Source organism: Phocoena phocoena, chromosome 14, assembly GCF_963924675.1.
Source record: "Phocoena phocoena chromosome 14, mPhoPho1.1, whole genome shotgun sequence".
In the NCBI taxonomy this organism is placed as follows: domain Eukaryota; kingdom Metazoa; phylum Chordata; class Mammalia; order Artiodactyla; family Phocoenidae; genus Phocoena; species Phocoena phocoena.
In genome coordinates this window covers 31,377,806-31,392,373 of record NC_089232.1, presented here as the reverse complement: position 1 = coordinate 31,392,373, position 14,568 = coordinate 31,377,806, and the positions used below count along the sequence as shown (strand labels likewise).

The 14,568-nt window shown below is 34.5% G+C and overlaps 1 protein-coding gene across 1 annotated transcript in view; it reads left to right on the top strand.

Moving 5' to 3' along the window:
* The window catches only part of GMCL1 (germ cell-less 1, spermatogenesis associated), a 46,819-nt gene that overhangs the window by 13,937 nt on the left and 18,314 nt on the right, over nucleotides 1–14,568 (top strand). Inside the window, exons 7-10 of the mRNA XM_065891080.1 lie at nucleotides 749–833; nucleotides 2,657–2,747; nucleotides 5,767–5,904; nucleotides 12,519–12,588. Of these exons, the coding sequence (XP_065747152.1) occupies nucleotides 749–833; nucleotides 2,657–2,747; nucleotides 5,767–5,904; nucleotides 12,519–12,588 (384 nt within the window). The remainder of the gene's footprint in view (nucleotides 1–748; nucleotides 834–2,656; nucleotides 2,748–5,766; nucleotides 5,905–12,518; nucleotides 12,589–14,568) is intronic.

The following is a 14,568-nucleotide window of genomic DNA, read 5'->3' as shown; positions in this document are numbered from 1 at the left end:
GAGAAAGCCCACGCACAGCAAAAAGACCCAAAGCAGCCAAAAATAAATAAATAAATTTATTTATTAAAAAAAAAAAAGTCATTAGAAAACACTTTTTCTCTTTTATAATTTCTCGTTGAGCTTTTTCAAAAGGAAGATAAATCATAGTGGTCATCTTAAAGCCCCAGATGCTCTTCTGGCTTTTTGTGGCTTAAAGGAAGGAAAGAAAAAGGAAAAAAGAAAAGAAAACAGCTACTGATATTATTTCCATTCTAAATTTAAACTAACACATATTTCTTGATTTTAATCTCCTTAACAGTAATAAAAACATGTGTTATGACTAAGCAATTCTCTTAAGCCTAGAGGTGAAAGATAGACTTTGAAGATATATCTCTTTCAGTGAATTTTGACAAGTGTCTTTTTTTTTTTTTTTTTAATTGAATGAGGGGGAAAGAAAAAAGAGGAAGGCTGCCACTTTATCAGAGCATACTAAAACTTATCTTACTGGGACCTTGTTTTAACTTGATTAATTAGCACAGCAAAGCTCTTTGTTTCCTTGTCAGTGCAAGAAAAGACCTTTCACAGCATACTGTCTGAATTAAAAGTATCCTTATGTTCGGATAGATTCTTTGTCTTGGGCAAAAAGACTGATGTAATTTTTAATTCCACAGTCTCTTTTGATAAAAAAGACTTAAAGTTTTCAGTTCCACCAGGGTCTTTTATCTTGTGCATGAAGAGAGGCTCACTACTTCTATTTTATCTTTTCTAGTATAAATGTCATGAAACAACTCATTGGTTCATCTAACTTATTTGTGATGCAAGTGGAGATGGATGTATACACAGCCCTTAAAAAGGTATTGCCATAATATGATGTGTGTAAAGATATCCCCACTGCATTGCTTATAATATTGAAAAGCTGGAAACAGCTAGTGTCCAGTGGTAAGGGAATGGTTATAAATGTGAGAAAAGTAAAAGGAAATATGCCAAAATGTTAAGAAGTCTTTGTGTTTAGGGAGTTGATATCGTGATTGATTTCAGTGGTATTCTTTATACTTTCCTAAGAATACGTTTCTGTTTTTTCCCAGATTTTTTTTCAACAGTTAACATGTTGTTATTTACATAATCAGAAATGTTAAATGTTTTATATGTTTTTCAGAAATGTTTGCAAAATTGAGCTTTAGTTGAATTAATAACTTTATGATGAAGTTTTCACATGTTTTTCTAGAGAATGTTGAAATTCTTTTAAAGGTCTTTTGTACTTCAGGCATATATTTCAGTTCATCCTTTTGAAAGGTTTCAACATTTTTAATATAATTTTGTTTTCACAACTCTCTGAAGAGACAAATTGGCTATTACTCTTGATCTGTAGATGGTAAAACTTAGAATTCTTACAATTATTAAGTGGCAGGCTTGAGGCAGAACCCAGGCCTGTGAATTCTAGTCCATTGCTTTTCCCACTGCATAATTTTGCCTTTAGCCTTTGTCCCTAGCTAACATGGGACAAAAATGTAGTTGAGGGCTTCCCTGGTGGCGCAGTGGTTGAGAGTCCGCCTGCCGATGCAGGGGATGCAGGTTCGTGCCCCGGTCCAGGAAGATCCCACATGCCGTAGAGCGGCTGGGCCCGTGAGCCATGGCCGCTGAGCCTGCGCGTCCGGAGCCTGTGTTCCTCAGCGGGAGAGGCCACAGCAGTGAGAGGCCCGCGTACCACCAAAAAAAAAAAAAAAAAAAAATGTAGTTGAGTCTACACTCACAGTGTAGTTGAGTCTATACTAACGCGGTCGTGAAATCTGGGAATAGTCACCTTCTAGGTTATATCATTGGGATTGTTTGTCTTATGATAGAGATGAGACTCTATTACTATTTTTCCTCAGGGAAGTTTAGTAACTGTGTTAACCAGTCATTAAAGGAGGGTAGAGAGTCCATTTCTATCTCTGAGCCACTGGTAGTATTCATTCTTTCCCGTAATTATCGATGAATGCTTACTATGTGCCAGGAACTGCTCTAAGTATGTTACACATATTAATTCTTTTAATGTCCTGTGACATTGACATATTATCATGCTCATCTTACAAATGAAGAAATTGAGGCCCAGATTACATGATGATGTAATTTCCCTAGCTATTAAATGACAGGGCTAGGATTTAAAAAACAGTAATGCTCTTCATTACTCTGCATACTGTCTCAACAGCAATTAAGACAATAAGAAACTCCTTTTTCCCATATTTAATTTCTTTCTTTTATAAAATCACATAGTATGTAGTGAAACTGAATTAATTGGTGAGTAGAATAAATTAGTATATTTTATATATATATAGTATATTATATATAATATACATAATAGTGTGTGTATATTATATATATACACACACACACACACACATAGAACATTTACCTTTTTAATACTATAATTACAGTGTGTTTGAGACCATAAGTACTTTTCAGGGATTAGCTTATTCCTTATCATATACTCATCTAGTTTTTATCTTTGGACCATGATTAATGCCATGATGAATTTAAGAATTCTGAGCATATCATGTGATAGTTCTACTTCTTTCAATTGCTCGTAAAATGGAAATTAAAGTTTTTAGATATTATGTTCTAAGGAAGCAGTTTGAAAATGTAAAATCATAAACTAAATGAAGTCTTGTAATTTTTTTAATTTATTTTTTTAACCTAGTGGATGTTCCTTCAACTTGTGCCTTCTTGGAATGGATCTTTAAAACAGCTTTTGACTGAAACAGATGTCTGGTTTTCTAACAGGAGAAAAGGTATGCCTGAAATTTTTATTGAGAACTTGTCTTTTTTGTTTTAAATTGAAATTTAATTAAAATCAGGCCCTGATAAACCTAGGGGATTTTAGAGCTGGAGAGGACCTTAGCAATTATCTAATTCAACTCCACATTTACACTGAGAAAATTGAGACTGGATAAAACAGATATAGAAAAAACAAAATTTTAATGGCCCTCAGATGCAAAGAAGTAGATAAAAATCGTAATCCTTAGTTCACGATTTTCATAGTTTACTATCATTTTTGGTCCATGCATGGCCACCTTTTTCATTTTTTTAAATAATGTATTGAACCTCAGTGAACTAATCTTCAAGTACTAGAACATTAGTAACTTCAGTCTGCTCATGTGCTTCTTTCCTATTGTGTCCCTCTGACTTTGCTTTTAAAAAATGTTTAATGTTATGGCATTTTGCACATCTTAACATGAATGCGTTACATAGTGATGTGCTGGTAAGCTGCCTCTCTGAAAAAATAATCACTTATTTGTAGCATTTTTTTAAATTTTCCTGATACAAATTCTCCCAGCATGGCTAATTTCAGGCTACTAACGTGACCTCGCTGAATGTGGAGTTGGGAAGAAATGCATACCATCAGCTCCTGTGAGCCAGCACAAGCCAGATCCAGCACACCACTGGACAATATATCATCCTGTTTTTTTGTTATTGAACTATTTCATATTGTGGTATTGATTTTCATTTCCTTGAAAACTAAGGAGATTGAACACCTGTTTGTGTGTTTATTGGCCATATGTTTCTTCTTCTGTGAAATGTCTCTTCAGGTTTTTTCCCTATTTTAATATTGTATTTGTCTTTTCTTACTGATTTGTCTGCATTCTTTATATATTCTTGATTCTTTGTCATAAGTGTGTGTTGCATTTATCTTTTAGTTTATAGTTTTTTTTTTACTTTTCTGAAGGTGTCTTTTGATGAATAGAGGTTCTTATATTAAAATTTAGTGCTCTTTTTGCCTTGTTTAAATAAATTTTGGGAATTATTTTATGTAGTGAGATTTACTAGCTAATTATTTTTCCTTCAAGCTCATGAACCAAAAATGTGTAAATGACCATATCAATAAAATCTAACTTGATTTGCTTGAAGAACAAAATGCTAAACTTCTATCTTAAATTACACTTTAGAGCTACATTATGGCATTTAAAGAGGGATTTGAGAAATTATAAAGGAAAAAAGTAGAGGAGAAAATTTAACTTAAAAAACAGATAAAAGGTGAAAAAGATAAGGACCGTGGAGAAGCTAAAAAGGCAAAGGGGGTCTTCCCTGGTGGTCTAGTGGGTAAGGCTCCATGCTCCCAGTGCGGGGGGGGCCTGGGTTAGATCCCTGGTCGGGGAACTAGATCCCGCATGCATGCCACAGTGAAGATCCCACATGCCGCAACTAAGACCCAGCAAAGCCAGAATAAATAAATAAATATTTGTGGGGGTGGGGAGCAAAGGGACTCAATGGAAACAATAGATGTTAGGTAAATGTTGACATAAATTTATGCTCATTTGAGCCCCAGTTGGATTAACTGCAGCAGTCCATCAAGAGAGAAATTATTCTGTAGCCTAAGTGGCAGAAACTAGAATAATAAGCTGTGGTCCCCTTCTGGTTTTCCCACTCCAGGCTCTCCATCCCAGCCTCAATAGTGTAAAAGTATACATTTTAAGATAACTTTTCAGGGAAACATTTATTGCATAAGGCAAAATGTATGTCTGATGCCCTTGTTTTTCAGTGAGGACTTTATAAGTTGTTTATCAGTGAGGACTTTATAGGTTTATTTCATACAGTTTTTAAATTATGAAAGTGATGATGGGCTTCCCTGGTGGCGCAGTGGTTGAGAGTCCGCCTGCCGATGCAGGGGACACGGGTTCGTGCCCCGGTCTGGGAAGATCCCACATGCCGCGGAGCGGCTGGGCCCGTGAGCCATGGCCGCTGAGCCTGCGCGTCCGGAGCCTGTCCTCCGCAACGGGAGAGGCCACAACAGTGAGAGGCCCGCGTAACGCATAAAAAAAAAAAAAAAAAAAATTATGAAAGTGATGAATACTCAGGAAATAAGACCAAAAAAATCACTCATGGTCCCCTCACCCACTATATTTTAGTATATTTCTCTTAGGTTTTCTTAATTATTTGACTTTGCAGATATGTATGGGTCAGGACCATCAGAACAATAGAAATTTAGAAATTTTTCTGCACAATTATATGTAGGGATTGCTTCTTTTATTTACTGTCCTTAATAGCAACAAGGCTGAGTACACTGCCATGGGTATACCTTGTAATAGAGAACAGGCTAGGGATTATGTACAAGTCTCTGCTTGATAGCAGTAACTCCAGATCTTTCCTTCCCACTCGTGAAAGCATATTAGAATGCAACTGAGAGCATTTTTAGAAATAACCTTAAATTCTCCCTATAAGAAAAAATTGATAAACTTGAATTATTTTAACAATAAATACTACCCTTGTGTCGCATATCCATGGCTACAATGTCTTTGTATCTTATTTTGTATTTTAATAGAGAATTAATATATTAACTAGTGTTCATCATATGTAACTAAAGCATAAATTAGAAAGATCCCAAGAAACGTTCCATGTCCTGTGTATCTTGTGAAGACCCTTGAGTGAGGCATCTGGGCTCTAGAGTTCCACTGAAGTGGTGGGATTCTTGAAAGATACCTGAACCCTAACCACCATTCTCAAGCCTTCTTTTCCCACCTTGCTGCACTGTAAGCTCCAAATTCCAGAAAGGTGTCAATTGAATTCCCAGCCCAAGGGTCTAATTAGGACCAAAGTTAATTTCCTGGGGCTTTTTTCTAAATCTCCCCAAGTTTTTTGTCCACACACCCAAAGTTTATAAAATCCTTGAAAACTTTGAAACCAGCTTATTTGTATTCTAATAGACGTGTGTGTGTGTGTGTGTCCCTGCCCATAAAAACATGTAGGAATAAATAAATTGATTTGAAAAGAATGGCTATTTAATTTAATCTGTTTTTTTGTTTTCTTTTACAGATTTTGAAGGTATGACCTTCCTTGAAACTGAGCAGGGAAAACCATTTGTGTCAGTATTCAGACATTTAAGGTTACAGTATATTATCAGTGATTTGGCCTCCGCGAGAATTATCGAACAAGACTCTCTAGTACCTTCAGGTAAGAACAAGATGAAATTATGATTTTAAGTAATATCTTTCTGATTATAATAGTAATATCATAGAAAAAAATAATGAGGAAAATAGAAATTATCCTTAATTCCAATAAGGTATACATTTTTATACCAAAGCAGAATCATACCATATAGATAATTTTCTGTGTTCACATTATATATTGTATTTTCCCATATCATTAAATACTCTTCAGAACATTTAAATGGCTATATAGTATTCTATAATGTGTGTGTTCTTTAATTTGCTTAACCAGCACACTATTTTGGACTAGACTTTCAAAAGACTTTTGAAAAAAAAATAAATTAATTAGATAAAATAAAAAAGACTTTTGAAGTGCTATTTAGAGGTCAGCTGCTTTTTCTATTAATACTCCTTTAATTTGTTATTTTCTGGTTTTCTTCTTATCCTAATTAAGACTTTATGTCAAAGTAAATGTAATATCTTTGCCAATTAAAATTTTGAAACAATTACTGGTTTAGTTTTTTAAGTTAAGTATCTAGTGCTTGAGTAGGATTAAGTTTAGTACTATATTTGCATTTAAGAAACAGAAGATTGACTTGTAAATTTGTATAGATTTGTCTGAAAGTTGTAAGTTTTTTGACACCTCGGTTTTTAATATAGCTGTGTGTTTATAGATTTACATTGTTAACTGAAATCTGTAATTTATTTACAAAAGTATTGAATGGAAAACAAACCCAGAGTTAACATTTCTGGTAGTTTTAAAATAATGCATTTTTTATAAAATCACTCTAGGCAGGTTTATAGACAGTGGTTTTTTTGGTTAATTTTGTATAAATCATTTGTATTACGTTTGTGTGGGTCGTGGGTCTGGGGGTTTTTTGTTGTTTGTTTGTTTGTTTTTTAAGCCACACTTTCTCTTGAAGGTTATGTTCCCTTATAGCAGTTCTGTAATAGTTTTAGTTTGTGTTATACACCAGACCCTAGCAATGGTGTAATATTAGATGCCAAGGCCTATTACACACTCCCACTCTAATCATACTTGCTTTTAAGGCTCTCTAGAAATGAATTTTGAAAGAGGTTAAAAGATAAAGTCTGTTGTAAAGTAGTTTAATTTAGGTGTTTCTGTGACGCAAGTGGATAAGCTTTGTATTTTTGGAATGCAAATGGGTACAGGTATTTCTAGTCTGAAATATTTTATTTATTACAAAATTAAAAAGAATTTGTATCCTAAATTTCTGACCAGATTTCAGCCATTTTTTTTCCTGACCTAAATTTACAGTAAAGGGCATTAGTTTTTCCTTTTAAAATATAAACGGACAAATAGTTTTTCCTATATATCCAAATAAAAGTTATCATTTCAAAAGCAGAGTATAAATTAAAATTATATCCCATGCTGTTTGCGAGAGGGCAGAAAGTGGCCACATAGCTCACATTTTTAAGGTACATTGGTAAATGCTGTCAATAGCAATGTATCCTAGATTTGAAATAAATGAAAATAATTTCAATTACTTAGCTAAAATTGACTGCTCATTTTTCAGAAATAGTGCCAAACACGTGTTAACATTATTCAAAGTTATGCATTCAGTAATCTGGGGAATTTTAATGCATACATTTTGATCATCTTTAGGTCAGAATTAAATTCAAATAGAAATTAAAATAGAAAAAATTAAATTTAAATCAAAATTTTAATAGAAATATGTTTAATTCCAAATTAAATCAGGATTTTGTATAGAAGCATTGTATTTTAGGATTTAACTGTGTCAAGCACAGTTGAATTCCATTATATCATGGAATTAGACTTACCTTAGGTCAGCGAAAGTTAGGTTTGTCCTGTTTGTAAAAAGTTAGGTTTGTCCTGTTTGTCCTTTTGTAAAAAAAAAAGTGGCCTCATGTTAGTCTTACTTTAACTTCTCTAGCATTTTATATCATGGTTTGTTAGTTTTTTTCTTGAAATTCTTACAGTACCACCTTAGTTTAGAAATACTGTACTCTCCTGATTCTTTTCCGGTCTCTTTGACCATTCCTTCTCTTTTTCTTCTGTAAGCTTCTCTTACTCTGCCCACCTCTTAACTTCCTGAGGGTGCCCTTAGCGCATCATTGATATTGCATTCTATATAGTGTCCCAGAGTGCTTTCCTTCATTCATATGACTCACTGAAAGATTCTAGTTCTGACCTCTCCTCTGAGTTTCATACTTGAATATCCAGCTGTTAACTAGCCATGTGTAAATTGCTTCAGTTCACCTATTCAAAACAGTACTTATGGGCCTGCCTGGTAACGTAGTGGTTAAGAAGCCGCCTGCCAATGCAGGAGACACGGGATCGAGCCCTGGTCCGGGAAAACCCTGCATGCCGCAGAGCAACTAAGCCTGTGCACCACAACTACTGAGCCTGAGCTCTAGAGCCCGTGCGCCACAACTACTGAAGCCTGCGTGCCTAGAGCCCGTGCTTCGCAGCAAGAGAAGCCACCGCAATGAGAAGCCCACACACCGCAACGAAGAGTAGCTCCCGCTCGCTGCAACTAGAGAAAGCCTGCTCGCAGCAACAAAGACCCAACACAGCCAAAAATAAATAATAAATAAATAAGTAAATACATAAATTATTTTTTTAAAAAAAAAGTACTTATGTCTTTCCCCTCCAGCTCTAGTCCCTGGTTTTTTCTTCCCATGTTCGCTTATCAGTCATCAACATTAAAAACCCACCCAGCGGGCTTCCCTGGTGGCGCAGTGGTTGAGAGTCCGCCTGCCGATGCAGGGGACACGGGTTCGTGCCCTGGTCTGGGAGGATCCCGCATGCCGCAGAGTGGCTGGGCCCGTGAGCCATGGCCGCTGAGCCTGCGCGTCCGGAGCCTGTGCTCCGCAACGGGAGAGGCCACAACAGTGAGAGGCCCGCATACCGGAAAAAAAAAAAAAACACCCAGCCTCACAAAAAATGGCAGAATCCTGCAAGTCATCCTGTCCTCCTCAAACTGTCTTCCTCAAACTGTCTTCCTCCACATCCATTCACTATGTCCTATAGATTTTTTCCCTAGATAATTCTCAAACTCACCTCCTTTTTTTGCCTGCTACCACTTCCTTGTTAAGACATCGTCATCTCTTGCTAGATTACTGTAGTACAGAATATATCTGTGTCCTGGTTGGACTGTATGTTTTTCATCTTTTTCTCTCAGGTACATAGTACAGCGCTTGACAGGTAGTAGGCACTCAGTTTGTGTGAACTAAAATCATTTTCTGAAACATACTAACTTACATATGGCCTAATACTGTATTTACTCTATCAGATAAGTTTACGTTCTAGCTCCTAACCTAAGAACCTTAAAGGGGAGGAGGAAAAGTAAACAAATATGTGTAGATTCTTCAGTGTCGCAGGTAATACGCCAGATTATACATTTAACACCTATCATGTAATGTAATCTTTGAAATTATCAAGGTAGTTCCCATTTTATAGATGAAGTATTACTATCCTGTCATACAGCTAGTGAGAAGCAGAGCTCAAATGCAACCCCAAGTCTTTCCTGTTCTAAAGCCCATATTTCTTTTGGCTACATCTTACTTAGAAGAAGTCCGCTATGTTTAATCTCTTTAAGTTTGCATATCCAGTTGCAGAAACTTAAGCAAACTTAACTTTGAATTCAAACTTAACTTTGAATCACCATTCTTTTGAGTATGTTTAATTTTTTGGCTTTTGATAACGAAGTAATGCAATAGATTTATTCCCTTACTTTGCATTGTGGGCAAGAAAATAGGTATTCTTGTAACTTTTTATATCAGGAATTACTGTTGTGGGAATAATGGGGAAACTTAATGCTTAATATTTTCGTAAATTCAATAGAGATGATAATTGTTAAAGCAGTATGAATTTTATGAAAACAAGTTGCTTAAAATGAAAAGGTATATAAATTCATGTAATTAGTTTTATTGAGAAATACTGTACTCAGTAGAGTAAATTTGTCATCTTTTGGAACTAGATTTTTAGGTTATTATACATGAAGATCTTTGAGACGAACTTCTCCATAATTTTATACTAATATACCTATAGATGCTCTGTACAAAATATTCTTTTATCCAGATAGGAATTTTTTATTATGTAGACTGTCCTTCACCTTCATGATCTAATTCTGACTTAACGTGTTTCATATAACATTCAACCTGTAGGCTGTTTTTTGCTATATGCTTTACTGGTTGTGAGTAGATTTTTGTATGTGTATATACCTGAATATACACTCTTTCTTTCATTTAAACAATAAAACTAGGCAAATTCAGGGCGTATCTTATCTTTCTGTTTGTGTTTTAAAGTTTTGTAAATCTAAGACATTTAGATTTTCAAATAGTATACTTTTGGAGACCCCCTCCGCCATATCCTTTGTATAAGACAAGAGAAATGATCTAAATAAATTCATTGTGACTTATCTCATTTATTCTATTAGAAAAGTACTGTGTTTACATTCAAAACTGCTGTCGATTAGATCTGCAGCTGCTGATTTATAGCACTGTCAAATGCCACTTTGATGTGCCCGTTTTGAGTTTTTGTTTTGTATTTTGGTCTGATAAAGTTTAAAAGTGCTTAAATTTGTTTTCACTGAGTGGAAGTTTCTTGAAGGCACTTCTTCAGAATCTTTCCACCGAACACTAACTCTGCCAAAAAGGATTCTGGGAAACTCTGCCTAGTGTATCTGCGTTTTGGGAGATACATCTGCATATAATCATATTAAAAACTCTGTATAAGGCAAATTGTTTCACTTTTTTTTTTTTTTTTTTTTTTTTTTTTTATGCGTTACGCGGGCCTCTCACTGTTGTGGCCTCTCCCGTTGCGGAGGACAGGCTCCGGACGCGCAGGCTCAGCGGCCATGGCTCACGGGCCCAGCCGCTCCGCGGCATGTGGGATCTTCCCAGACCGGGGCACGAACCCGTGTCCCCTGCATCGGCAGGCGGACTCTCAACCACTGCGCCACCAGGGAAGCCCGTTTCACTTATTTTTATCCCATGTTTTTCAATCTCATTTTATCAGAGATTTCCCCCTTTGTATCAACTGTCAACATTGCAGTTGAACTAGTGGTTCTAGTGACATATTTTGGGGCTGCTGCTACTGGATGAACTACCTGTGACCAAAAAGATATCTAGTTTGACTTTTTACTCTTTTAGATTAAGGCAAGAAAGGAGGGACAAAAATGTGTACCCACATTTTTAACTTGTTAAAAATGCTTTCAGGGAATTCCCTGGCAGTCCAATGGTTAGGATTCGGTGCTTTCACTACCGAGGCCTGGGTTCAATCTCTGGTCAGGAAACTAAGATCCCGCAAGCCAGGTGGCACAGCCAAAAAAAAAAAATGCTTTTAGTTTTAAAGGAGTTTATTCAAAGTTGTTGAAAGTAAATTTTAAAACATTTTCATGGGATATAGCTTATATGATATTTGAGAATATGAATGTGTAACCCTTTCATTCCATTTTTATAAATGAATCATGAAAAGCCATATTCTATCTCTGGATCAGTGAGTTTCAAACTACAGGCATAACCTGTAGTGAGTTGAGAAATCATTTTAATGGGAAGGGATCAGCTTTTTTTTTTTTTCTAATAAAATACAGTAAAACAGAATTTTAAAATCCAAATACCTTGCAAATAAGATGAACAATATGTGTGTAGGTATACAGAGTCACATAAATTTTGCTGTTAGTCTTTACCTACTGAAAATGAATTGTTTGTGGCCTAGATATTCAGCAGTTATTCCTTATAATAGCAACAATATTATTTTAGGGAAAGAAGCACTCATAAGTGTATTTATAGAGAATTTTAAGGAAGGACACCAATAAATCAGTGCAAGTCATCTGGATACCTTTTATTAGGTAGAGAATTATGAAGTGAAAACCCAGATTTTAATTGCACTAGGGTTTTTCCCCTGCCTTTCGGTAGAGGTAGAGAAATCATTTAACTTAAAAATTAGAAAAACTACCCTTTTAGTTGGGAATAAATAAGAGCAAAAAATAAATATGGTGCTAAGCCAGTTCTGCTTATATTTTTAATAAATCCATGTTTTATGTAAAATAATTAAAATTTCAGCTTCCACAGTCTCATTTTGTGGAAAAATTATATGCTTATTATTAAAGGGAAGAATATCTATAATTATTATATTCCATTTGCAATAATTTAAATTATAATAGTTATCTAAATCGTGTCAAAATTATTTCTTGAGTTGCATAATTCATCTAATAATTTAGAGATGGTATATTTCTCATTAATTGTCTTTAGATAATTTAATTTAGGAACAATCCATTATTCAGTTTTCTATTAAAGCTTTTGTTAAAACTGAAAATACTACTTTTGGTATGTTTCTCACAAATGAAAAATAGTATCAGCTATGAAAAGGAAATTATTAAATACAAGAATATACTTTTAACTAAAGTTTTAAATGTATGTAATCTAAGTAGAGTCTGTCCTAAAGCAAAGGAAGATAACATTTACCACTTTAAAAATCATTAAGCTGTATCGTTATAGCATATTTATAAAATATAAATTACCAGCTTTACTTATTGCTGTTTTAAACTTGAATTTTAAAATGGTAAAAATTTTATCAACTTCTTAAAATTTTTAAATCCTTTATGTTTTTCCATATTTCTTATTATTCTTATATGTATTTTTACATTTTAGAATGGCTATCTTCTGTGTATAAACAGCAGTGGTTTGCTATGCTCCGGGCAGAACAAGACAGTGAGGTGGGGTAAGTATGGTACATCATAGCATTGTTCATTAAAAAAAAAAAATTTTTTTTTTTTTTACTGAAATATAGTTAATTTACAATATTGTGTTAGTTTCAGGTATACAGCTAAGAGATTCAGTTGTATAATATATATTTTTCAGATTATTTTCAATTATAGGTTACTATAAGATACTGAATATAGTTCCCTTTGCTCTACAGTAAATCCTTGTTGCTTATCTGTTTTATGTATAGTAGTTTGTATCTGTTAATCTCATACTCCTAATTTATCCCGCCACCCCTCCCTTTCCCCTTTGGTAACCATAAGTTTGTTTTGTCTGTGAGTGCTTCTGTTTTTTATATAGATTCATTTGTATTATTCTTTTAGATTCCACATATAAGTGATATCTTATAATTGTCCTTCTCTGTTTGACTTACTTCACTTAGTATGATATTCTCTAGGTCCATCCATGTTGCTGCAAATGGTAATATTTCATTCTTTTTTATGACTGAGTAATACATATTCCATTGTATATAAATATACCACATCTTCCCAAGTCAGTCATCTGTTGATGGGCCCTTGGGCTGCTTCGATGTCTTGGCTCTTGTAAATAGTGCTGCTGTGAACATTGTGGTGCGTGTATCTTTTTTAATTAGAGTTTTCATCTTTTTAGAATATATGCCAAGGAGTGGAATTGCTAGGTATGGTAGCTCTAATTTTAGATTTTTAAGGAATCTCCACACTTTTCCATAGGAGCCGCAGCAATTTACATTCCCACCAACAGTGTAGGAGGGTTCCCTTTTCCCCACACACTCTCCAGATTTATTATTTGTAGACTTTCTCATGATACCCATTTTGACTGGTGTGAGGTGACATCTCACTGTAGTTTTGATTTGCATTTCTCTAATAATTAGTGATGTTGAGCATCTTTCCATGTGCCTGTTGGCCATCTGTATGTCATCTTTGGAGAAATGTCTATTTAGGTCTTCTGCTCATTTTTTGATTGGGTGGTTTGTTTTTTTGAGTTGTATGAGCTGTTTGTATATTTTGGATATTAACCCCTTGTAGGTCACATCATTTGCAAATATTTTCTCCCATTCCCTAGGTTGTCTTTTCATTTTGTTTATGGTTTCCTTTGCTGTGCAAAAGCTTTTAAGTTTGATTAGGTCAGGTCCCAATTTGTTCATTTTTGCTTATATTTCTTTTGCCTTGGGAGACTAATCTAAGAAAATATTGCTACAGTTTATATCTGAGAATGTTTTGCCGATGTTCTTTTCTAGGAGTTTTATGGTGTCATGTCTTATACTTAGGTATTTAAAGTATTTTGAAGTTTTTTTGTATATAGTGTGAGGGAGTGTTCATATTGATTTACATGTAGCTGTCCAGCTTTCCCACCACCACTTGTTGAAGAGACTGTCTTTTCTCCATTGTATTAATATATTATTGCCTCCATTGTTGTCGATTAATTGACCACAGGTATATGGATTTTGCTATGAATTTTTAAATGTCTTCATTATGTTGAAAAACCAGTAACAGTATTAAAGTCAAGAGCTGTTAGAGAAAAAGATCATGTAATCAGCTTTTATTCTTATATTTCTATAACTATCAATATTATAAATATTTATCTTTTTGGTCAATTAGTATAACAGAATGTTTGTATTGTCACTTGCTATATTAGTAAAATTGAATAATTGATATACTTTGTTTCACTTAGTGTTATGATATTCTTTTAAGCTATTGAAATATTAATAATGCTTTCATAAAGCATGATCTTCATATATATGTATAGGTAAAGCCAATTTTCTTATTTGTGGCAGTATTGTCAAATTCTCACTAATGTAATAGGGGTTTTTTTGTTTTGTTTTTTTAAGTTCTTTTTTTAAAAATATTTATTTATTTATTTATTTGACTGCACCAGATCTTAGTTGCGGCACGTGGGATCTTTTAGTTGCGGCATGCGGGCTCTAGTTCCCTGACCAGGGATGAACCCAGTCCCCCTGCAT